We start from the raw sequence: 26,662 nt of genomic DNA on the forward strand, positions 1-26,662 counted from the left end.
ATTTCTCAGGAAAAGAAAAAGGGCCTAATAGTAGATAAGTTGTAACAGTATAAAATTTGCTATGAACAGAAATAGGGAATATAATTTCAAGTACTGAGTGAGGGTAAGCAGATTGTATGATGTAATTCACATTAGTCCTGCTTTGTATTTGTGTTTGGCAGCCTTTCTTAAACAAGGAATAGTTTTCATAAAAGAAATCTACAGAGAATGAGTTCACACCATGTCAGCTAGTGGGTTTGAGTACAGATGAAGCTTTGCCCTATATTTATTAAACAGTATTTACCAAGAATTTGTTTTTTGCTGTGCTCTGCCTTCATTGCAAGTTTAGGGAAATCCTTGTCTGCTAGGTTTATACTGTACAAGACCCTTCACTAGTTCACTGGGCCTTTACATTTGAATGGCCTGTATACTGCGTGTGTTAGTGCAGGCTCGCAAGTATGGAATATGTTTGCTTGTTTTTATTCTGTCCTTTTAATGAAATGGAATGTACTTTGAAGATTATTGACAGAGTTGTCTTAAGCTAGTAAATTTACATTTGAAACAAGTATTTTGTTAAGTAGTATGAATCTTGCCTTTCCCTCACAGACCGTTTAGGTGCTTCGGTCCGTTATAACATCTGATCTGCAAGAGGACTGATGAAAGCAGATTTCAGCATTCAGGGCTTATTGCAGGATGGCTCACCTGTTTAGCTTACTTGTTTTAGATGGTGGTGGTCACGTTGCCATGGTCAGAGGGAGCAGTGCAGGGGGGACTGTAGATTGCAGGCGCCTCACTGGTGGCACCCCGCCATGGCGTCTGTCAGCAGTGCTTGTTTGTGTTGTGTATGTTGGTAAGTACACTAGTGAGAATGCATACCTCTGCTTATTATTTTTTTTAAAATAAAAACTTCATCAATGCAGGTGAATGGTAATACTTCTATATAGTTTTGTATATGTTCCTTAATGCTGTTTTGAGGTGAAGAGACTGTAACTTAAGTTTAACAATATTATGGAAATATCCTAGAAAATTGATCTTTAATCTTTAAATATGTTTTCTAGAAAAATTTAATGTATAATAAAGCAAAAAATTTATTCATATTCATTTTATGATTTCAGTGATGGTAGGATGAGAAGAAAAAAACCTAGATACATATATTCATTCAGAATTTCATTATACTGACAAAGAACAAAGTATTTTGAGGTTTATAATTCCATAATAATGGAGATACTCCTAGAAGGACTTGACCTGATGAGATGGCTACACAATTCCTTATGTTCCTTTTTGTTTAGTTGGTAATTCCGTTAACCACCCAAGATGACTTGGACAAGGCTGTGGAACTGCTGGATCGTAGTATTCATATGAAGAGCCTCAAAATACTACTTGTAATAAATGGAAGTGCACAGGTATGAACTGGGAATTTTTTTGAGTGAGGATTATAGGATATATGCCTGTAAGAAGTCAATGCATGAAATATAGTTATATTCTATAATCATTGATATATTTTCAATATGGTTAAATTTAACTTACACATTGTAATTGCTATAGTTCAATATCCTTGCTCCTCAAAACTGTATAGCCAAAATTACAAATAAGTATAATATACTGTACATATGATGTTAATAGCAACTGAGAACCTGGGAAGAATTACATTAGAGTTAAAATTGCAAAGAGTAAATTTGCTAAGACCCAGAGAGAGAATACTTGGGTTGTGTTTGATAGGGGAAGGAGTCTGATTAAAACCCTAAAGGAGAAGAATAACATTAATCTTCCTTTTTTCTCTTTAGGCTACTAATTTAGAGCCATTGCCATCACTAGAAGATTTGGATAACACAGTATTTGGAGCAGAGAGGAAAAAAGGACTTTCTGTAGTAGGTAAGAAAGCTAGTGTCTAAATCATGAAATGGGTTACTTTTCAGTTTCATCTGCATCCTTTAATGTAGGGTAACACCTGTACATAATCCTGATGAATAGTTTATCTCTTTATTCCTTGCAGTTTATTGCAGTTAACTACGTTCTAGTATCTGATGTCCCTTGAAAAGTTATGTCGAGTATTAACAGGATTAGCAGTCACCAGTTTAAATATTTCCTTTCTTTAATACATAGGGTATTTTGATTTTTAAAAAATTAAAACCTAAAAAATGTTTTAATTGTAAAAATAAAGTGAAGGGAAAAAATTAAAAGTAATTCCAATATATTAAAGTTAATGGATGGACTAATAAATTCATAGGCCTTTCTCTAAGTTTTAATTATCGCCAAGAATGCTGTCAAAATAAAGATTGCTAAGAATTTGCAGATTATGCTTTATAATTACTTTAGTAGTCATTAAAAATACAGTTATAATTAAGCTTATGATAGAAAAATGGATCCTATGTGCAATTTTTTTTTTTAAAGGAGACTTATTAGAGAGATATAGGCTGGGCAGAGGTGCTCTGAACTTGCCAGTTCTGTGAATCTTCTTCAGTTTGTATAAAACATTGATATTCCACATTTTTATATGATAAAAACATTATATTGCTCAAAAAACATTGGTATAAATGTTTTTAATAGATAGAGCAGTGAATATGAGCATTAAAGGTAGCATGAAAACATGAGAGAGGGATTTAAAGAAGGAAGGTAGAAGGAGATGAAAACAGATGAATAGGGAGAAAGTGGAAGGGAATCTAAGACTGGCTGTAGAAGAGGATTGTTAATAATGAAAGAAAAGATTAAATTGGTGTGTGAACAAACCAGAACATTTATGAGTTTGTTACTCATCTTCTGTCTTTTCCCCCAAAACTGTTTATGACTTGCTGCTGTGTGTGTGCTCCGTGATGTCTGGCTCTTCACGGCCCCACGCACTGTACCCTGCCAGGCTCCTCTGTCCATGGAATTCTCTAGGCAAGAATACTAGGATGGGTAATCATTCCCTCCTCCAGGGGATCTTCCCGGTCCAGGGATCAAACCTGAGTCTCCTACATTGTAGCCGAGCTCCTTACCGTCTGAGCCATCAGAGAAGCCTGTTTTATGACTGCGTCCTTCTAAGTGCGTTTTACGTTAAGTCTTACTTTGGGTTTCCAAAGTGTTAGAAATATGAGCAGCAGAGATAATATACAAGTAAACTAATAATATTTGCTTATCTTCATTTGTATTTATTTTTATATAATTTAAATTTTTGATAAAAGAATATTAGAAGTATCTGAGTTCAAATTCTAGCTCTCTAATTAACCAGCAACCAGTGACATTGTCCTCATCTTTAAATCATGGGATTATTACAGCAGACAGTTGAGAGAACACTTTAAAGTACATTTAGCTTTTCAAACTAGAAAGCATGACTGTTACTAATCATTGATTTCTTTCTGTATTCCCTTTTATCATTATAGTACCTATCATTTTAAAGCAAAAAAATGCCAATTCACCTTCGTTGTATTAGATAGAACAAGCTAACTACATTAGTTAAATTGGCAGTTTTAATTCATTTTCATTTAAAACTGCTGAATGCCTCACTTTTACTCTGCTAATAATTATTCTTATCAGTGCCAGCATAAAAAGAAACGGAAATTGTTAAGTATAAAATTACTAGTCTTTTCTTGGCACTTTAAGCTTGAAATGGCTTTGATAGGTATGACCATTATCTTTTCTCTTTATTTATTGAAAATTATTTCCTTTAATTATTTTCACAAAAGATAGAGGAAGAACTTCCACAGGAGTATATGCTGGTGTGGAGGTCTTGACCATTGAAATATGTAGTACTAACAAAGGTTCAAAAATATAGGTTATCAAGTAAGGAGATAAAGAAATTTTCAAAGCCTTTTTTCTTCCCTGTTGTCTTTGAATAATGAGTGTATTCATCCTCGTTTGTAAATAAGAGCTTATAGAAGGAACAGAAACATTAGGGACATTGTGATCATAGTTGTTACAAAGTCCAAATCAATTCCTGGCTCAGAGGTTCCTAATAATTTTAGAATCAAGTGTAGAATATTATCTTTTTTATGCATATCTCTTGGTAATCATTTTGTTCTCTTTCTCCCTCTCTCTTCATTAACAATTCCAACATGTGTTTACAGTGACCCCTTTACATGAAGCAAGAGCCTTTTTTGCTTGAAATTTGACCAGAACACAAATGCTCACATAACTTCCTCAAATCTTTTTTTTTTTTAATTTCAAAAAATTAGGAGGAAAGCACAGAAACTGTGTTAATAAACATAGCACAATGAGATGAGCTATTTTAGTGTCTCTTAATTCTCTAAACTATGAAGAAATTTAAATTCCAGGAATATGGCTTGCCACCAGAAGCCTAATTTTAAGTATCCAAAGATAAAATCCAGCATTCCAAATTGGAAACATTCTAATATTGGCTAAATGACTAAGAAGTAAATCTCACTTTAGATTTCTAAAGATTAAAGAGAGGCAGTGCAAAGAACATCGTGTAGACAAATGTGCACGGCATATGTTCATTATGAATAATTTTGCCATCACAGCACCTTTGCAAAGGAAAGATTTAGTCCCATGTTTACAGAAAAGGAAACAGGTTCATGGAGATTAGATAGCTTTCCCAAAGACAGAGGTGGTAAATAACTGGAACTGGAATTTAAACCAAGGGTGGACTGTGAAGTTCATATACTTTCCACTAGATCATGGTGCCTTTCATAAATTACATTAAAGGGTAACATATATCAGGGTACCAGTGACCTTTGGAAATGGAGAAGCAGTGGCATTTATCTAAAAATTTTAAGAGCCCCTGGAATGGCTTCTCACTCCAATGTCATTGCCTGGAGAATTCCTTATACAGAGGAGCCTGGCGGACTATATAATGGGGTTGCAAAAGAGTCAGATACGACTGAACGACTTTCTCTTCTTTTTTTTTTTTTTCATTGTGTTATCAACCTCATAATGCAGTTGTCAGCAGGCAGAAAAACATACTACCTAACAAATATAAATGAATATTATATTAAGGTGGGAGTTTAGAAAAGACTAAAAAACATTCAAAGTTTTACAGACATGAGTGCTCTGATAACTTTTAATTAAAACTGGAGATTAGTTGCTAAAATCAATCATTAAGTTCTGAGTGTATATTTAATTAAAATAAGAGTTGATTCCCTGATAGAATTTATAAAATCTATAATTTTTCTCTCTTGAGGTCCCACTAGTAGAGATAGAAGCTCCCCCCCTCCTGGATACATTCCAGATGAGTTACACCAGGTTGCCCGGAATGGGTCATTTACCAGTATCAACAGTGAAGGAGAGTTCATCCCAGAGAGCATGGACCAAGTAAGCAAAATTTGAACGTTGTTTTTCATGTCACTTAAAGGGATGTTGTCAGGGGATAGTGTGGTTTGGCAGGTGTATATGGAGGACGGTATTTGCTTTACCTCTTGTCCAGTCCCATATCTTCCTTTTTAAGTGAGCAAAATGGTGGAAATACAGGAAAACACCCACTAATTTACATGTGTCTGTATTCATATATAAAGAAAGGTGGTATAAGGCTTATTTTCTTATGTTCATAAATGAATGAATGTATTTGTTTATAATCCTGATATTAACATTCAATTTAATAAATACTTTGTGAAGCTGAGGTTTGTCTACTCTCTAAAACTTAAAAAAATTTTTTTTAAATCTTTTTAAAAAGATTCATTTTTTAATTTGCATCTTTGTTTCTGACTGCACTGGGTCTGAGTTGCCACAGACTGTCTCTAGGTGCTGCCAGCAGGGGCTGTGCTTTGTCGCGATGCCTGGGCTTCCCGTTGCAGCGGTTCTTTTGTTGCAGAGCACAGACTCTAGAGCATGCGCGCTTCAGTAGTGGTGGTTCGCAGGCTCAGTAGCTTTCGGGTTGAGTGGTTGTAGCACATGGGCTGAGTTGCCCTGCGGCCTATGGGATCTTCCTGGACCAGGGAGTGAATCCCTGTCTTCTGCATTAGTGGGTGGATTCTTCACCACTAGACCACATGGAAGCCCTTAAAATGTTTTTTTAAAGTTTTGTAGTATTGAAGTATTTTTATGGAGTTGCTATTGTTTTCTTATCATTACATTGGCTGCTTATATTATTACAGGAGTTTACATTTTCTACTAATACAGCAGTCATGGTGTCATTTATTTCAGTTTGGGTGGTGCTGTTGTTCAGTTTTCAGTAAACAAAATTAAGTGAAGTGTTTAGCTTTTAATTATTTAGATGATAATCCAAAGCGGAAGATACAGAAAATTCCTGTATTTTAATTAGTAAATATTGAAGTTATAGTCCACCTACAGGGGACAGCTACTTTTAAAACATTTAAATAGGGTGGCTGCTATTGGATATGAAGTTTCTTTTTTGGGTACTGAAAGTGTTCTGCGATTTTGGTGAGAGATATACATTCTGCCATTAACCACTGAATTGCATTGTATGCTTTAAAATGGGTGAATTTTATGATACATGAATTGTATCTCAACAAAGCTATTTTTAAGAACAGTAACTTCAGTTATATTCATGTAGAATGAAGGTGGACTTTTTATTTTTCTAGATGCTGGACCCATTATCTTTAAGCAGCCCTGAAAATTCTGGCTCAGGAAGTTGTCCATCACTTGATAGCCCTCTGGATGGGTAATGTTGATTGTAGTTGTTATTTTTTAATATATGTGGGTAAATATACATATGTATTAATAGCATGTTGAATTATCAACTCTTTTGTGCTACATTCAGAGGAATGTAGATCATACTCATATATACTTAATGGCAAATTGATTTTTCCAGTCATTGGGCTCAGTATCTTTTTTACTTAAAATGATTTCTGATTATAGTATTTTGAGTTTCCTGCTTGGTAAATTGTGTTTGAAACTAAAGGTAAACTTTGAGTTTATGTATGTTTACTTTTAAACCTGTGTTGGTGAAACTGCTGTCAAATTTTTCATAATAGGTTTAATTTTGGAGATTCTTTAATTTCTGTTGTTCAGGATTATTTTTATTCTGGTACCAAATTATAAGTACTGTACATTCTTGGTAATTATGTCCCAGTTTTGGTTGTCAGTTAAAATTTAAGTACTTTTTGTGAGGAATGTACTTTTGTTCAGGAATGTAAGCATGGTCCAGTTGCATCTGTGAATTTTTGTTACGAGTGCTCCCTCTCTCCTGGTCTCAGCAGGACTGTTTTCACCTGTAGCATGCAGTCAGTACCTATTTACTGTCCTCTGAGACTGCTTTTGAAAGTAACTGCTGAAAATGTAACTGCTATTGTATGGAAATATACATTTAATTTTCTATTATTCATGTATATGAAATACCATTGTCTGTGCCCATGTCTGTCTCAAGATAGATATTTAAAACATTTAAGGAATTCAGGGGAATAGTGATGTGAAAGCTACGTATTGAGTACTTAGTATTTGAAAGACAGTGTCCTGAGATAGACAAGTATAAAATTACTGAGTTAGTATTATCTCCTTGTTATAAATGTGGAAATCATTTCAGAAAGATGGTTTGCCAGGGTTGCAATAACTAGTTTAAGTGGCAGAGCTAGGATTGAAACACAGGTGTTTCCATGTATCCATAATGCCAAAATGTATCTTTCTTAACCACTGTACTCTGTAGGTCAGTTTTAAAGGCCAGGCTGTTTGTGTGCATGTATCAAATAAGTGTTTGAAAAAAGTTTCCTTTTTTCAGTTAATGTTTCAGAGAGAGTGCTGTATCTGTGTATGTATATATTATATATATATATAATATGTATATTTGTCTGTATATCTACACATACATATTGATATTGCATAAAGATTTTTTAAAATATCTTAAATACTTTCTCTTAAAATAATGACACTTTTTCTACTTTTTAGAGAGAGCTATCCAAAATCACGAATGCCTAGGGCACAGAGCTACCCAGATAATCATCAGGAATTTCCAGGTTAGACTGTTCACATTCTAAATGTTTAAATATTTATGTCATTGAATAATATTTTGGCTGGGTGGAGAGAGACATTTTTTTAAAAATCAAAAATGTGTAAATGTGTTTTTCATGATTAGAAATATTTGATTTTTTTTAATATATAACTTTCTTATGTGTCTTAATAGACTATGATAACCCTATCTTTGAAAAATTTGGAAAAGGAGGAACATATCCAAGAAGGTATCATATTTCGTATCATCATCAAGACTATAATGATGGTAAGTTTATTAGATCAACAACAGTTGTTAAAAATCTCACAAACAATAAAAATAAGTTTGGTCCTATATGACTTAGTTTTCTACTTAAAACTTTTTTAAAAGACTTTGGATCTTAACTACAATAGCGTTTTAGCTTTATGCCAGCTTACCTCTTGAGACATGTCTTTCCTTAGAAAAGAAGTAGTTTAAAATGGTACTAATTAAAAATTACTCCTTTAGTGATGAAATGCATACTGTATTCTCCTTTTTTTTGGTATTGTCCTTTTAAGGAGAAAAAGCACTTCCTATTAACTTTGCAGTTTTTGTTTATATTTTAAATCATTATTGAAAATGAAAATAAAATACATTTTTCTCCTTTTTATACAAACTGAGGGAGTTCTGTCTGTGCTTTTATGAATGTGTGAGTGTGTTAGCACAAAAGTTATTTGAACTTATATTCAGATTCTGTTTCTTTTTTCCCCATTTTTCATTTCTGCTTATACCTTTTTTTTTCGTGATTCAGTGTTAGCTAGGGTATTTCCTTGAACTCTTAAAAATATGTAAAATCAAATAATCATTGCTGTTTTAGCTTCTTATCCTAGTCACAGAACAAATTCTGTTCCTTATGCTACAAATTTTAAATACTTTGAATTACAATATATTATTAAAAGTTGCAGGGTAATTATGTTTTCATTTTGTAGGTCGTAAAACTTTTCCAAGAGCTAGAAGGACCCAGGGGACCAGCTTCCGATCTCCTGTGAGCTTCAGTCCTACTGACCACTCCTTAAGCACTAGTAGTGGAAGCAGTATCTTTACCCCGGAGTACGATGAGAGTCGAATCAGAAGAAGGGGAAGTGACATAGACAATCCTACTTTGACTGTAATGGACATTAGCCCACCCAGCCGCTGTGAGTAATAGAAGCTGGCATAGTGGAATGTGTGGCAGAACCTTGGCAGAATTTTATAATATTAACAATAGGAATAAATATAACGAAGCCAGACCTCAGGGTGAGATCAGGTTTTCAAAAGAGGTAAAAATGGTATTTCTAATGGTGTTTATAATGTTGGGTAAAAGCATGGTATTACTGCTAATTACTTTAAATGATTTACTATCTTTTGCTTTTTTTAGGAAAATTGTTACCAGTTACTCACTCATTCATTCCACATATCCTTATTGAATGCTTAACTCTGAGAAATTTCAAATATGACATTCCAGATGTAATCTAATGGGGAGAATGATGTGTGGAGAAATAATTATAGTATACTGTCTAATCAAGACCTTTAATGTGGGGAGCAATTCACTAGTTAAATAGGTGACATAAACAGGAGGCCGTGACATATTCTGGGCTTCCCTGGTAGCTCAGCTGGTAAAGAATCTGCCTGCGATTCAGGAGACCCTAGTTCAATTCCTGGGTCAGGAAGATCCCCTGGAGAAGGGATAGGCTACCCTCTCCAGTATTCTTGGGCTTCTCTGGTAGCTCAGATGGTTAAGAATCCACCTGCAATGTGGGAGACCTGGGTTCAGTCCCTGGTTGGAAAGATCCTCTGGAGGAGGGCAACCCACTCGAGTATTCTTGCCTGGAGTCTCCCCATGGACAGAGAAGCCTGGCAGGCTATGGGGTCTCAAAGAGTTGGACATGACTGAGTGACTAGGCACACATGACATATTCTGAAAATGAGAAATAGTTATTTTTTGGCTGAGGTGGAGGATATCTTACTTGAAGCAGCAGAAATAGAACTAGAATGGTAACTAAGGCTAGATTGTGAATTATGTGACCTTTATCTTGTAAGCAATATATAAAAGGTTCATGCTCAAGGATATTATTTGCAACAATATTTGTATATCCTTGCTTTTGTGCTGGTGTTGTCTTTTTTACTTTTATACCTGCAACTTGCATTGCATTGCTGCTACTTTTTGGCTTAGACAACTCTATTTTAAAATGATTTAAAAAGATGGATGTCTTTTATATATACCTCCAGCTTATTTCTATAGATCTTTATTTAAAGTGATCCAGGATTCTGTTAGGTATCATATCCCTTTTGCCTGAAGAATTGTTTTTAACCTTTTCTTCTAATATGAGTCTACTGGTAACAAATTCTTTCAGCTTTTGTTTGAAAAACTCTTATTTATTTATTTTTGAGAGAGGCATACATTTTTCTGGGTATAGAATTCTGGACACTTCAGTGGCTCTCATTCCGCACTTGGAAGCTGTCTCTCCGTTGTCCCCTGGCCTGTGTGCTTTCTGAGGAGTCTGCTGTCTTTCTTGCCTTTGTTCCCTTGTGTGTATGTGCTTTTTTTCTCCCATTGGCTGCTTTAAAGATTTCCTCTTACTAGAATGCGAGTGATGGTCTTCCAGCTTTCTACATTGTAGGCAGATGGAAAAACTTATTACAGATATTACTGCAATAAAGATTTGAAATAGCACATCTTACATAATCAGTGGCATTTTAAATTGAGTGAAAGATGCTATTATATTTATAATCAGGTAAAAAAAAAAACCTCATTGGAAAAAATCAGTCCTAGGAATCTGAACCTTGTTTGGATTTAGAATTCTTACAGTTTTCAAAGATGATGATTATTATGAATTTGGATGAACATGATTTTCTTTTAATATCCAAGCATATTCAATTAAAGATATCACCAGTGCAATAGTCCTTAACCATCGTGTGCCATTGGGCTACTCCCATTTTAAGAAAATGTTCTTTTTTAGCACCTCGTGCTCCAACCAACTGGAGATTGGGCAAATTACTTGGCCAGGGAGCCTTTGGCAGGGTCTACCTCTGTTACGATGTTGATACAGGAAGAGAATTGGCTGTTAAGCAAGTTCAGTTTGACCCAGATAGTCCTGAGACCAGCAAGGTAAGAATCATTGAACAAGCTACTTTGTCACATTATGAGAACCATTTTTATGGAAATAAATATAACACACCGTAGAATTTTTTTGTTTTTCCTCAATGCAAATTATTTGAAAAAAAATAGATAATAGATATGTTTGTTTACTGTGTACTCTGGATTTTCTGTTTTAGTACTCAGTTGTATTCCTAATCGGGTTTAGTGTTGGTTTAGCATACCATCAAGGACTGTTACAGAAGTATTGCTTAGAGACTTTAAAATGTTGATTCTTTGGGAAGTGGAAATTTCAGAATGAAATTACCTTGATGGTCTATGATGTTTGCATTTTTTTTGCTTTTACTGGCAATGCTATAAAGACTTAACAGTGAGTTCTGTCTTTCAGGAAGTAAATGCACTTGAGTGTGAAATTCAGTTGTTGAAAAACTTGCTGCATGAGCGAATTGTTCAGTATTATGGCTGTTTGAGGGATCCCCAAGAAAAAACACTTTCCATATTTATGGAATATATGCCAGGGGTAAGTTAATACATTCTTTGAAATTAGAGATACTCTATTTAAAGTCTTAGTTGAAGATAAAGAAAAACAACAACTTTGATTATAAAATGTTACAGACATTTTGGAAGAGTTTTAAATTTAATATAATTTTATTTTTCTATCTTCTTCACTTACCTATGTATTCTTTTTTAATACTAAAGTATACTAAAATAGGTTATAAACATCATAGCAGTCTATACTCAGATTTCCCTAAGTGCCCTAAAAATAACACACAATACCTGGTTTATCCAAACCAGGATTCAGCCCAGGACCACACATTACATTTTGCTACTATGTTTGTTACTCCTCTTTTAACAAAAAACAATTTTTAGGTGACATAGATTTGACAGAGAGACCAAGCCAGTTGTTCTGTTGACAGTCTCATCTTATAGATTTCTCTGATCACATCCTCATGATAGTATTTAGTTTGTTCCTTTGTCCCCATATTTCCTATAAACTCCAAGTTAGATCTAAAATCTAAATTATATTCAAATTCAGCTTTTACTAGCATGCATCCCAGATGATGCTGTGCATCCCATTAGAAGACATACAGTTTTTCTGGTGGTTCTGATAGTGATGTTAAGATTGACAGCTTGATTAGGGTGATTGACATCCTGTTGTCTCCATTGTAAAGTTTTGTTTTTCTGAAGACCAGAAAGTAATCTGAGCTGTAGCAGTGGCACATGGGAATATCCAGTTCCTTTTCAGTCATCCACCTAAATGTCTTTAACACAGATTGATGATAATTGCCTGAGTCATTTATTTCATTAGGAGGTGAAAATGTGATTTGCAAAAAACTCTTTCATTCCTTCTACATTATTTTTAGTATATGTAGAGTACATTCTAATACTAATGATTTTCAAGATGGTATATTTACTCACTTAAAAATACATTCATTCTCATAATAGGTGATATATGTTAGAAAAAGATTTGTGGATCTTTAAGGAAAGAGCTTATTAGAATTGTATGTAAAATAAAATATACATATTACAGCTTAATCTTATGGAACAACAAAACCGTGGACCAGTATCTGATAGTACAGTTGTCCCTTGGTATCCCCAGGGAATAGTCCAGGACCTCCCACAGATACCAGAATCCAAATATGCTCACGTCCCTTATCTAAGGGTATAGTATTTGCATATAACCTACACACATCCTTCCATATACATTGTCATCTCTAAATTATTTATAATACCTAATACACTGTAAAATGCTATATAAATAGTTGCCAGTGCAGCAAATTCAAGTTTTGCTTTATGGAAATTTTTTTTCCAAATATTTTCAGTGAGTAGTTGGTTGAATCTGCAGATGTGGAGTTCGAGAATATAGAGAACTGATTGTAATGGTTTTAACCATCCTCAGTCTTACAAGAGCAACAGTAAACTTTATTTTGATTTTTATCTTCATGAATAATTGTTTATACTGACATCATTGTTATTCATCATTGCTGCTGTTTCATTTTCAAAGATTATGTTGGCAGTGTAAAAATTGTTCTTTAAAATTTAGTCTACAGAAATAATTCAAAAGAAGAAGAAAGTTGTGTACCTTTATTTTAGTATTGTCTGTAATAGGAAAAGTGGAAATATCAGTTCATTCAGTGGGAGTAAATTATGATGACATTGTACAAGAGACTATATATTTAAAATTGTGAAAACCAAGTAACAAAGTTGGAGGAAGTAGGAAGTACTTTGAGAGCGAAAAAGAATATAAAATGCTTTTTAATATTGGTAATGGTATTTTAAAAGTATCTGTATTTGAAAAATAACAGAAGAAACTAAAAAAATGAAAATGTATTATGTTGGTATTGTGATTGATTTTTCTCTTATTCAGATTTCCATTACTGTTTGTGCAGTAAATATGTAAATTAAATACCTATGAATAAATGTGACTAGTGATGGAGACTATTGAATATAAAGTTAATTAAATTGGTTTGTTGGCTAGAACCAATTTATGTCACAAATAGAGATGTAAGTAATCTTTATATATTTAGCAATCTTAAGACTAGGACTATTCAGGAAAAGATATTAGATCATATTTCTGATGAGATTTTGTAAAGATAGCTATCTTTTCAAAGTATAGGTTATCAGTCCTTGAATTTGAAAAGCATGTTACTAGATTAATTATAGTTCTTGTATGTTAAACCCATGGCATATATGGACTGGACGTAAATGTTCCTAGACTTTGCTGAATCTCCAGGTCTGTGAATTCTGTATAATTTTCTTGAGTAGATTTGGTATAATGGACCCCTTTATGCCCCTAGATTCAAGCTTTGCCAGAAACGTCATTCTTCAATTTTCCCAAATATAGCATTCCGTTTTTTAGTTAATCTAGAACTATTCTCATATCAGAACTGTATGTTTCTTTTATCTCCAGTGCCTGTATTAGCAGTTGACTTCTGTTACTCTTACACACAGTTTATCTGGCACAGTGCTTTCCAGCCCACTCCAGTTGTTCACACTGAAGAAGGTAACATTTTCATGTTACATAGCAGTATACAGACTACACTGAGAAAGCTGTTAGCATCATGGGCCACTGGCCTAGCTGCCCGAGGACCCAGAGGATGCAAAAGTCTGACAGTCATTTGCAGCCTGCAAGTATTTGGGGGCTTATGATTTGGAAAGCTCAGTCTTTCTGTGTTATTTTGTGCATTACTACAATAGAGACATAGTAAGTTGACTGAACGATAAGCCACATTGAGTTGTAGGTATGCCTGGTTGCCTGGCTTGACTCACTGTCTAAGGCTTTCAACACATGTTTGCAAGTCAGGGTTAGCAGAACAGCATCTTGCTGTCCCTTCAGGGATTGCTCAGAATAGTGGGAACAACATATGGCTAAGTCTGCAAAATCCAAGGATCTATTTTTATATGACAGAGTACACAGCTTACAAGAATTGAAAGAAAGACGGGAACATTTGGATATATTTTTTCTTTGAAGGAAAAGATTTTGTCCCTCAGGAAGCATTTTATTTCTATCTTTTAAAGTGGTGGTTATCAAATTTGCACATTGGAATGATCAGAGAAGCTTTTTCAAAATTCAGATGCCTATGTCTTACCTCAGATTGATTCCCTGTTCTCTGAAATAGCACCTGCCTAAAAAGACTTCAGAAAATTAGAAATTCCTTTTAAATGTATTTTGCTCATGTTTTGAGCTAAAATGGTAAGTATATAAAAGAAAAACTTTAAAATCTTATATGTGTTCTGATCTTCTAATCATACCCATTCTTTCTCCTGAGAAGTAAATTTTCAGATATCAATAAAACAGTGTTTTACAAACAAAGTAAGAACAAAATAAATTTAAAGTAGGACATACATAGAAGAGCAAGTAGGAAAATTAAAAAATGTATTCAGGGCAAAAACAAGCAAGACAAAGGTACTGGAAAATTTTAAAAATTGTAATAATTGCAAGAGAACAGGAGATAGAACCAGCGCAGTCACAGAAACAAGGGTATCAGTCAAAAATAATTTAAAGGCTTTCTTGAGCTATGCCACTTACTCTTTCACAGTTCTAGTCCAGAAATACAGTAGAGTTTTGTGTTAAATTAATGGCATATAATGTCCTTCCTAAGAATTCCTGTGTTCTTCAATTAGAGCCTTCTAGTCATTCACTAGGATTCTCTAAATTAAAACGTCTAGTTTTAAATAGTAATGGGATGTAATATACAGCATAAGGAATATAGTCAAATAATACTGTAATGACTTTGTACAGAGGTAGATGGTCACCAGGAGTGATCACAGTGGTGATCATTTTGCAATGTATGTAAATGTTGAGTCATTATGTTATATACCTGAAACTAACATGACAGTGTATGTCAACTAAGCTTCAAGTAAGTAAAACAAAGAGCACTTCATTTAGTCAGTAAGAATAACAGATAAGTGTAGGTACACAGATCTTAAAAATATTTACCAGTACTTTTCCTTTCAAACCATACTATAGTTTTCTTTTGTTTTCTTTTTTCCTAGGGCTCCATTAAGGACCAATTAAAAGCATATGGAGCTCTTACTGAGAATGTGACCCGGAAATACACTCGTCAGATTCTTGAGGGAGTTCATTATTTGCACAGTAATATGATTGTTCATAGAGATATAAAAGGTAAGTAGTAAGGTGTTTTTTAAGTACTCAGTTGTTTTTTTTTTTAATGAAAATGTGCTATGGTTAAGAAATTTAACATTTAAATCAATTCACCTACCTCTGCAATGCCATAGGAAAACAATTGCAGCTAGTCCTGTTGTTCAGGTTTCTAAAAGAGGGAAGCTCTCCTGTGGAGATTCACAGAATCAGTAAAGTTCAAATGAGCCTAACAATGAGACATATTTTCATACACAGTGCACAGGCTTAGAACATAGTGGTTAGGAATAGGGCTAAGGAGAGGGTGGGGCAAATTGAGAAAGGAGCATTGAGACATACACATTACCAGGTGTAAAATAGATAGCTGGTGGGGAGCTGCAGTGTAACACAGTGATCACAGCCTGGAGCTCTGTGACACATAGAGGGGTATGTGGGGAGGGGTGTATGTATAGTTATGGCTGACTTACATTGTGGCATGCCAGAGACCAACACAGATTGTAAAACATCCTCCAATTAAAAATAAGAAAAAAAAGTAGGGGCTCAAATTTGACCCAGTTCACATTCAGGCTTTATCCATCATCACGTGTAATCTTGGACAAGACACTTAGTCTCTCTGTGCTTCAGCTCCTCAGTTTTTTCAAATCAGTTTGGCTGATCTGGGTCTTCATTGCTGCGCTCGCACTTTCTCTAGTTGTGGCAAGCAGGGGCTGCTCTTAGTTGAGGGGCATGGGCTTCTCCCGGTGGTGCCTTTCCTTGTTTTGGAGGACGGGTTCTAGGTCCACAGGCTCAGCAGTTGTGGCACATGGGCTTAGTTGCTGAGGTGTGTGGAGTCTTCCCTGATTGGAGATTGAATCCATGTCCCCTGAACTGGCAGGTGAATTTTTATCCAGTGTATCACCAGGGAAATCCTCAGCTCCTCATTTTTAAGGAGGGTGATAATAGTGTACAGATCACAGAGTTCTTATAAGGATTAAATGAGTTAATCTGTGTAGCATCCTTAAAATCATGCCTGGTATCTAGAAAGCACTCAAAACTTAGTTACAGTGACGATGTGTGTTGAGATTGTATTTAAAACTGTGGGAAATGGACCTCATTACTTAAGAGAGTAAGAGAGCCTAAGACTGAGCTTTGATAAGCAAGTTCTTAAAGTTTTTCATCAGTCTTTCTGGGCGCTCTTACGAGCTACCAGGAAGTTACTTCTTTCTTGTGGTGTGTCACACCCCGAATATGGCCAGAGGCAGACTAAGGAGAATATTCCGAGCCACTGTTGGTCATGGAGTAGAGTCTGCTGTAGAATGCTGGAGCGGGGTCACATGTACAGAGTGGACTTGCCTAGTGACTCTAAGAGGATGGCAATGTGACTCATGATCTGAAAGAAATAGGAGCCTGTTGTTCACCTCAAGATTTTCCCTGCTTAGGCAGACCTCAGATGTCAAGTTCAAAACCTGAAAGCCAAGAACTGCATAAGGTGGTCACCATCTTATAATGTATAGAAGTATTGAATCGCAGTGTTGTACGCCGTGGAACTAACATAGTGTTGTAGGTCAAGTGTACTTCAATTAAGTATACGCCCTATACTTTGTAGGGAAATGATCTGTAAGTTATTCTATTAGTAATAATCTCTATTCAAGCCAGTTTCTCTTTAGCCTTCATAATAAGATAAGATAAAGGAACTGAGGGGAGCTACCTGTTCAAGTGGATCCTCTTCTGACCTTGCCAGTAACATGAGGAAGTTGGAAGCAAGCTGATTTAAAAACATTATAAGGGCTGTTTTGCTGTGCATGACATGAGACAAGATGGTCGCTGTGGGTGTCATCAAAGCAGTGGACAAGAAGGCAGCTGGAGCTGGCAGGGTCACCAGGTCTGCCCAGAAAGCTCAGAAGGCTAAATGAATTTTATCCCCAGTACCTGCCACCCCAGTTTTAATCAGTGGTGGAAGAACGGTCTCAGAACTGTTTGTCTCAATTGGACATTTAAGTAATAGTCAAAGACTGGTTAATGACAGCAGTGCATCGTAAAACCTTCCAAAGGAAGAGAGAATGTTTTTGTGGATCATGTTTTGTGTGTGGCAGTTTATTAGTTTTAAAAATCAGTACTTTTTAATGAAAACAACTTGAACAAAAATCTGTCACAGGATTTGAGACCCCTTAAAAAAAAGCTTAAAGAGAAAAACACAAAGACAGAAAAACATTATAGGGCAAATACATTGATAAGAAAAATGTAAGATATAAAATTGAACATGCAGTATGATCTCAAGTTTATAAAATTAAAGTATGATGTAGAACAGTTTTCACATGACTAATGGTGGTTATTTTCAAGTAGCAGGATGAGTGGTAATTGTTTATTTCCTTCATATTTTTTTACTTTTTATGTATTTTCTAAACTTTCTTAAGACTTTTTTCCTAATTAAAGAGAAACCTTTTATTATTTATTTATTACTTATTTATTTTTGGCTGCTCTTGGCCTTCATTGCTTTGCGTGGGCTTTCTCTAGTTGGGTGAGTAGAGGCTCCTCTTCGCTGTGGTGTTGAGGGCTTCTCATTGCTGTGGCTTCTCTTGTTGCAGGGAATGAGCTCCAGGTGCTCAGGCTTCAGTAGTTGCAGCACGCGGGCTCAGTAGGTGTGCACGGGGCTTAGTTGCTCTGCTACATATGAAATCTTCCCAGGCCAGGGATCGAACCCATGTCCCCTACATTGGCAGGCAAATTGTTACTCACTGCACCCCCAGGGAAGTCCCAGAATGAGCAGTGTTTAAATGGCAAGGGAAAAGGAAAGCTAGTTGCTTACTTTTAAGACTCACGAGTTCATAATGAAAAGTAGGGAACCAGCTCATTATTTCATAATGGGGTTTCTTTATTTAACCTTTCTTTTATGAACTATACTACTGAGGACTAAATAGAGGATGACCTTTATAAAAATATTTTGGCTAACAAAGAGGGAAAATGACAGAATCGTACCATTTTACAACTGCTAGTGGGAGTAATAGATATATGCACTAAACATTAATGGTTGCTAACATCACCTCACAGAGACAGTCGGTCATCGCATACTTCCTATTTGTAGACTATGTCTACAAAGCAGTTTCCTACCCACCCCCACCCCAAATTCTTTTTGAACCTGAGTCTGATCGAGCCTCTAGATTCAGCTACCAAATTGTAAAATTATGGAACATTTATAGAGAACAGATCAGCATGTTGAATGACTCCTTAGGATGGGCTCGGCAAAACCTAGACAATAAGAAAACTGTAGGCAGACAACTTAGATTCTTCATAAACTGCAAAGAATAAAAAAAAGATTGGAAGGAACTTTAGGAAAGACTTAAAAGATGTATCAGTGATTCTCAACATAAGGTCCTTGTTTGGATTCAGATTTTTTTTTTGAGAAAAAAAAAAAAAACTTAAAAAGGAAAACCACTGAGTATATATTTAATAATATCAAGGAATTATTGCCTGTTGTCTTATGTGTGATAAGAGTCCTTGTCTTTTAAAGATATGTACTGATCTGTTTATTGATCATGATGTCTTTAATTCAATTCAGATAATATGAGGGAAGGAGTGGCTATTACTGTGGTTAGAAGAGTTGCCCAGATGATTGCTGAGATTGGGTGAGAGGGTCGTGCAGTGTTCTATCTGCTTTTGTATGTCTTTGAAAAGTCTCCTTAACAGTTTACTTTTAACATGTCCGAAGTAAGTTTTTAAAAAGTTAGGTAACTATACTGGGAACCTGCTATATACATTTTTTCCTCCGCCCTTTGTAAGGATGGGCATTGATTCAGCATTGGCGATGACTCCCCGGCGATAGCTCTCCTCGTGTACCTGCCTGGGACTGCTTTTGCCCAGGTGGTAACTGTTAAAAACTGGCTTGTTGGTTATCCTTCCCCAGCTCAAATATTTTAGACACAGCGGTGTGGTTTTTTTGACAGAGTCCTTCTTTAAGTATTGGACAGCAAGAGGTGCCAGAGAGGCAGTGCTGATTAGAGAGTCATTGGCACAGCGAGAGGCGTCAGAGAGGCAGTGCTGCTGTAGAGAGTCACTGGCCCCAAGGCATGCTTTGGCTTCTGCATGCAGAGCGCGAGTCCTTGGCTCTCCTCTCAAGACAGGCCTTAAGTGACTAGACTGGGAAACTTGCTGGAGAACAGGAGACAGGGCCAGAAGTTCATGGTAGGGATGGACAGTTTGCATTCTCTCCAGTCTATAATAAAGGTTTTTCTCCTCTATTCACATTCCTTCTTAGAGGCTGTTTAAGAAAAAAAGAAGAAGACAGATAAGGAATCTTTTTTTAAATCTGAAATATGCTGAAGGTTAGGAAGATTTTAGGTAAAGACTAAGGGCTTCCCTGGTGGCTCAGAGGTTAAAGCGTCTGCCTGGAATGCAGGAGACCCAGGTTCGATCCCTGGGTTGGGAAGATCCCCTGGAGAAGGAAATGGCAACCCACTCCAATATTCTTGCCTGGAGAATCCCATGGAGTGAGGAGCCTGATAGGCTACAGTCCATGGGGTCACAAAAAGAATTGGACACGACTGAGTGACTTCACTTAGAAGCTAAAATTAGATAAGTCAGTAAAATAAATTGCTTGTTTAAAAACAGCAACTTAGCTGGAGCATGAGCAAAAAAAAAAAAGATAGTAAAGTCATTGGTTTATAACCAAAGTGCAAAATAAATATCCATGTATTCACACTAGTAGAAATAGATGGTTGAATAAGTAGGAAAAAAGAGACAAATCTCCCACGCAGAATAATTCCAAATAATATATGTAGCTACTAAAAGTAGTTTTTTTAGAAATTTATATATGAAGAAATTAGACTTATAATCATAGAAAAAAGGTTGAGTTTAAAGAATGGTAAAGGGGAAAATAGAGAATAAAAATAAATGAACCTAGCTCCTAGATTGCTGGTTTCTGATACCATTCTCCACTAAAGGAACTAGTGTCCCTTGGAGAAACGGCGGACTGTAGACTTGGTGCCGGAGGGACAGAGTGAGCATGGAGCATCTTCTAGTTCCAGAATGTAAGGCAGTGCTGACACACACAGTCCAGAAATCCAGCAAAGTGAGAGCGCGATGACTGAGTTATGGCAGAGGGACACAGGAGCCAGCAGAGAGGGCTCCCAGTGGACAGAGCTGTAAACAACATGAACAAAAACAAAACAGCAACAGTAGTAATAAAGTCATTGGTTTATAACCCAAAGTACAAAATAAATATCCACATATTCAGATTGGTAGAAATGGATGGTCAAATAAATAGGAACGAAGAGACAGATCTCCCATGCAGAATAATTCCAAATAATATATGTAGCTACTAAGCCCAGAGCATACTCTCTCACTCACTTACACATAGTGAACTTCCAGAGAGCTTGGTATGGAAAGGAGGAAAGAGTAACTTTACAGTGGAGGATTCTGTAAACACTTTCTCAGCTAAGCAATCGTGTTCAGTTTGTAATAGATAAAGTTAAAAGTTTGTTACAGAAGCAAATGAAATTTTAAAACAGAAACCGTGAAGCTTGCTTAGAATAGATTTAAAATGTGCTATATAGAAGTTGAGAAGGAGAAATTTTGATTACGGAGGTTCCTGAGGAGAGGCTAGGTTCACAGGGAAATAATCTTGCATGGGCTTCTTGCTTTATAACAGAGAGGCTGGGGCCAAGAGCCTGCTATTGCTTTCATCATCCTTCTCTGAACTTCCATTCCTTTTTGTTTGAACTTCCCATTCTTAGTCCTTTTCCCCTTTCTCTTCTTTTGCGTTCTCACCTCCCGCTTGCACCAGCCCTTTTCAGTGGGGGAACCTTTTCTTAGGTCCTGAAGCACACACAGTGACACTAAATTTTCATTGTTCCATGTAAGAAATCTTTAATACACACTGACCATACGCCTGGCATTAACCAGGTACTATTCAGAGGTGCAAAGCAGCCTGATTCTGGAGACAGATTGAAGAGTCTAAGTAATTTTCTGCCGTTTTCTTTTATGTTATATTCCAGATTGCCAGTAAAAATAATGAAATGAGGGTATTTCTTGTTTTAGGTGCAAATATTCTGAGAGATTCAACAGGCAACGTCAAACTAGGAGATTTTGGGGCCAGCAAACGGCTTCAAACCATCTGTCTTTCAGGGACGGGAATGAAGTCTGTCACAGGCACACCATATTGGATGAGCCCTGAAGTGATTAGTGGAGAAGGCTATGGCAGAAAAGCAGATATCTGGTAGGTTTTGATGTGGGATTTGCCTGAAAACGCATACCTTATTAACATATTTCCACTCAGGATGGAAATTATTGAAATGAACTTAAATTCTTTTTTGTACTTTTGAAATAGGATGTCAGGATTACAAGGATTGATATCATTTTAATTATGCCCTTTGAGGCTTAATAACTGACCAAATAAATAGAGCTTTCAAACCATTTTTTCATTCTTTGAGAAGAATTTCTTCTTAAGCAAATTTCAGCATTAGAAAGCTGTCTTCATTTTATTTCCCGGATGAACTTTTAAAGTAATTAATCTTTATTGTTAGTCTTATAATTCAGTTAACCTTTAATTACTTAATATTTTAAGATAGAACATAAAACGGTCATTTCCTACTTCCCCCTGAGGAAAGTGGTTTTTTTCCTTTGGTGTTTATTGGTATGTATTGAAGTTGCGAAGAGAAGGTTTCTCTCTGTGACCACTGCAGAGCTAGGAAGTGAGGGGAGTCTCTGTTCCTCCTCTTGCCGTTCGCTAAAGGTCACTCCGGTTCCTCCTTAACCAAGTTCTCACTGCCCGCCAGCTCCTGAGCCTGAGGTTAGGCACCCTGAGAGGGTGTCAGCAATTCTCTAAACCCTTTCCATTGTGCAGCTCTGGAGTCTTTCCTGCCTGCTTCTCAGCCCCAGCTACTTACATGAGCTCTTTTGAGTAAAGTTCTTAATAGGTACTCATTTTAGGCACCTAAAGACAAAGAATTTCTAATGTTTCTATTTTTTGTAAAATAAAGACAAAAAAACACTTACATTCAGTGACAGGCTAGAGAATTATATGGAGCAAAACTTAAGAATAATATCCTGTGCCTAACAAATTTGAGAGCTTAAATTGTGGTTTGTTTTCATTGATTCTTATGTTTAAAGTACAGGTTTGGGTTTTTGTTTTTAGCTCAAACATAAGTGCTTATTTTTTTAACAAGATAGTAACACAGTAATTTAGTTGTAACAAAGCCATCAACAGAGCCACATAGAAACAAAACTAAAGGTATTGGTTTAAATTGATTATCTCCCTTAAATAGGAGAAATTTAACCTGTTAGTCTAGTGGCTCTCAAACCTATCCACACATTTGAGAAACGGAGGGAAGGAGGAGGATTGGTGCTTAAAAATTAGCTATACCCAGAGCTCATCTCAGAGCAATTATATGTGAGTATCTCAAGAGTGGGGACCAGGCAAAGATTTCTGAAGTGGTGTCAGGTTTGAGAAGCACAGCTCTAAAGTAATAAGCAATAGAAAATATGCCTTCAAAGCAATTCAAAAACACACAAAAATAAATATGGTAAATTTCTTTTCTCTTACCATAGCAAAAGGAGGAGGGAAGCACCAATTCATTCTCATTATTTTTTATCCATTTTTGATTGCCCAGAGTGGAGTTTAACAAACATCAAATATTGAAAGTTATACAAATGTATTATATGCTACAGTTTTCACTACTTTACATTTGGAAAGCTCTTCTAAGACAGTACCAGCTTTCAGAAAGAAAAGCACTTTTTAAAGTTTGCATAGATGTTTAAGTTGGCTGTTGGTTCAACGAAGAGTCAATATAATGCACTAAAAGGCATTTTATTAGTAACAGTTATTATAAAACAATTGATTTCATGTACCACAAATTTAACTTTTTGGTGCAACAAGAAGAATATTTGAGTGTTTCCCATTTATTTCTACAGCTGTCAGAATTCATTGAAATGCAGACACAAAACACAAATTTTTCTTCAAGACTGCATACATAAAATACTTTTCCTATAACTGCACTGTATCCCTGACAGATCCCTATGGGGGAGTTCAGTAGTGACTATAGGCATATTTATCTTTAAAACAACTTTTTTCTCATTGTTTGGGTTTGGGATTGATATCAAGTTTGGAAAAAGATGTTTCTTTAAGATTACACAAATTCACTTAAAAATGTCTCCTCAAATTAAAAAACCCTGTTTTCTTCAGCTCCTTCTGTCAGGTCTCCATGTCAGTCGATCTAAACTGCATCATTGCCCTGAAGTGCTCTTCTCTCGGCTTGTCTTCATGTGTACCTTCCGTGGATTCTCCTCCAGTGCTGGGAGGGGGGCCTGGTGCCTGGGAGCAGGTGTCCGGCCATCTGCTGTTGGCCGGGCCAGCCGAGGCCTCAGTCACCCCTGCGTCTTTTTGGCGCTTCACAGGGGCTTCAAGGCTGCTCGGGGCTGCTGGGGGTACGGACGGTCCGGAGCAGGAGCCCTTCAGAGGCGCGTAGAACGTCAGCCTCAGAGCTCGGCGGCTCCGTGAGGGAGCCGAGGGCTGTGACCTCAATCCCAGTTGCCCATGGTAACAGCCTCCTAATGAAGTTTTACACTTGAAACCAAGTCATGCTTAAATGTATAGGAACCTCACACGTTTCTCATTTCGTGGGTAGTTAACTGACTTTCATGATGATGTTGTTTGTGTAAGGTGTTTTTTTTCCCCCTTAGGAGCGTGGGCTGTACTGTGGTAGAAATGCTAACTGAAAAGCCTCCCTGGGCCGAGTTTGAAGCGATGGCTGCCATCTTTAAAATCGCCACTCAGCCAACGAACCCAAAGCTGCCACCTCATGTCTCCGACTATACTCGAGACTTCCTCAAACGGATTTTTGTGGAGGCCAAACTGAGGCCGCCCGCTGACGACCTTCTGAGGCACACGTTTGTGCACTGCCACTAGCGGCCGGGAGCCTCCCCTGCGCCTCTGCCCAGCTCCCTTCTGTCCAGGCACCTTCCCTCTGACTGCACTTTTCCTTTTTTATACAGAAGAGAGGTGTGGAGGAAGAAAGACAAGAGGGAAAAGTGCTTCTCTTGATTCCTGGTTAAATTTGATTATTAATAATAATAGTAACCTAAATTTTTTATATTTAATCCTTTTTTCCCTTACAAGAACTTGAAGCTTTTTTTTTTTTTAATTTTTATAATGTACTGATGTGGTTCAGAGACATACAGCACTTTAGTACATAGTCACTCTTTTTAGTACAGAAAAATCATTGGAATACCTTAAGATTGTAGAGTCTTTCCCTGTGTCACTGACAGATTGGCAGTGATGGGGAGACATGGAAAACAAGAAGAAAACAATGATGTATGATTTGTAGTTTTTAGTGATAGTATTTAAAATAGATTCTCGTTTGTGAGGTTGAGCCCTAAACTTGAGTTTAGGATAGGTACTCAACTGAAAGAATATAGGTTCCTTCTTGTAACTGTATTCTTTAGATCCTAACCTCTGTCTGCCAAGCTTTTTGCTCAGTAGGAATCTTGATAGAAAATATGATTCTCTAGAGGTATCTTTATTTGTTAATCCTAACCAGTATAATAAGCAAATACACTATAATAGATCCATATTACTGGAAACTGTAAACCTTGAGGGATAGCTTTCTGCTTAAAAAAGATACTGTTTTATTTTAAAGCAGATATGTGAAGTCAGTAAGCAAATTCAAATTAAAAGATAGAAGACTGCTCTAATTAAATGTCTGAGAGTAGAAGAGGCCACATTTGCCAGTCAGCAGAAATCCTGAAAAGAACCAAGTGTGGTTTAGTGCATTTTAGACTGTGTTCTTTACCTGAGGGGGAAGCCCCAACATTAAGGGGCAGGAGAAGTGAAATCATGCATACTGTGTCTTTCCGATTCTAGCTCCTGATTCCCCACAGGTAATCATTCTTTAGGAACTGAGAGTTTAACCTGGAGTATCCGTGTCTTAAAAGCTAATGTCATGAGAGAAAACCTTTGTTCTTTGGATCACAGAGGACTAAAGTACCTCAGAAAACAGTTACCATGTAAAACAGTGGTTTCCATGGCTGGGGTGGGGATAATGTTACCTGGCATTTGGCAATGCCTGGAGACATTTTTGGTTGTCATAAAAAAGAGGATGCTAGAGGCATCTGGTGGTTAGAGGCCAGGGATGCTACTAAAGAAAGTAAAATACACAAGAACAGCACTTCCCTTTCCCCATCAAAGAATTATCCTCCCCAGATATTAAAAGTGCTGAAGTTGAGAATCCCTGAGATATATACTAGCCCTAGTTATAAACTGAAAATGGTACAAAGCAGGTTCCTTGCAAAAAGTAAATTTCAGAGAGTGATATAGTGCATAATGAGGGTTTTACAAGAGTAGAGATTGCTACTTCAAGTCAAGGGTGAATGATCTGTACAAACAGCAAGGAGCAACCCTTTTCTTACCAGCTGCATATTGCACCCAAATCAGTAACTTTCATTTTGGAAATAAAATTAACTTAAACCTGGAGCCTATTGAACTCAGCCATCTGTATGTATGTATTCTTTCCTCGGAAGTCAGTTCATTCATAATTGTGGGAAAAGAAAGGCATATTAAAACTAAGTATTAACTACTTTAAACGAAGATTAAAAACTGCCAGATATTTCTAGCATAAGAGCCAAGGACATTAAGCAGAAAGAGACTACTGGGAAACTCCCACTATCTCTGATGGACTTGTGCTACTGAAAAACATGAATGATATCAATGATTTGGCCACTTGCAATGTTTTCAGCATATTAAAGCAAGGACTAAGTACTTTAAGGGTCTAGAAAATAGTATTCTTCCTGAAGGCCCTCAATGTGATGCCTTTCATGGGGTTCATAAGGGACTTGGGTATTTTATTTTCTGCTAAAAGGTATGCTTGTTTAGGAACTGTTTTAAAATACTTTGCTTCTGAAGTTAAGTAGATGTTGGTTTACTGCATCAAGGTCCTATCTGGCATTCCCTGTAGGAATATTTGAAATTCCACTAGCTAGTCTGAGAAGAAGTCAAAGCACAAATAACAGCTGTTAAAGCTTCTCCTATTCCCGTATTATGAAAGGAAGCAGCTTGCAAGGAAGAACATGAATTAATAGCCTACCTCCCACCCCCCAGAAAATCAACGGCCAAATCTTGTGCTATAAACATAGTCCCCAAGGTTGTGGATCTGTTATAATTTCTTCATCTTTTATGAGTGAAGGC

General features: G+C 36.4%; 1 protein-coding gene and 1 non-coding gene across 2 annotated transcripts in view; both read left to right on the forward strand.

Moving 5' to 3' along the window:
• MAP3K2 (mitogen-activated protein kinase kinase kinase 2) overlaps positions 1-24,388 on the forward strand; it is a 38,516-nt gene extending 14,128 nt beyond the window's left edge. Inside the window, exons 5-16 of the mRNA XM_068968442.1 lie at positions 1,269-1,382; positions 1,764-1,851; positions 5,096-5,226; positions 6,453-6,532; positions 7,753-7,820; positions 7,988-8,080; positions 8,761-8,967; positions 10,771-10,919; positions 11,296-11,427; positions 15,405-15,534; positions 21,523-21,700; positions 24,163-24,388. Of these exons, the coding sequence (XP_068824543.1) occupies positions 1,269-1,382; positions 1,764-1,851; positions 5,096-5,226; positions 6,453-6,532; positions 7,753-7,820; positions 7,988-8,080; positions 8,761-8,967; positions 10,771-10,919; positions 11,296-11,427; positions 15,405-15,534; positions 21,523-21,700; positions 24,163-24,388 (1,596 nt within the window). The remainder of the gene's footprint in view (positions 1-1,268; positions 1,383-1,763; positions 1,852-5,095; positions 5,227-6,452; positions 6,533-7,752; positions 7,821-7,987; positions 8,081-8,760; positions 8,968-10,770; positions 10,920-11,295; positions 11,428-15,404; positions 15,535-21,522; positions 21,701-24,162) is intronic.
• Positions 19,841-19,912, forward strand: TRNAS-GGA (transfer RNA serine (anticodon GGA)). Its single transcript has one exon. It is a non-coding gene; the product is annotated as a tRNA-Ser (tRNA).
• Positions 24,389-26,662: the final 2,274 nt, after the last annotated feature.

Source organism: Capricornis sumatraensis, chromosome 3, assembly GCF_032405125.1.
Source record: "Capricornis sumatraensis isolate serow.1 chromosome 3, serow.2, whole genome shotgun sequence".
Classification (NCBI taxonomy): Eukaryota; Metazoa; Chordata; class Mammalia; order Artiodactyla; family Bovidae; genus Capricornis; species Capricornis sumatraensis.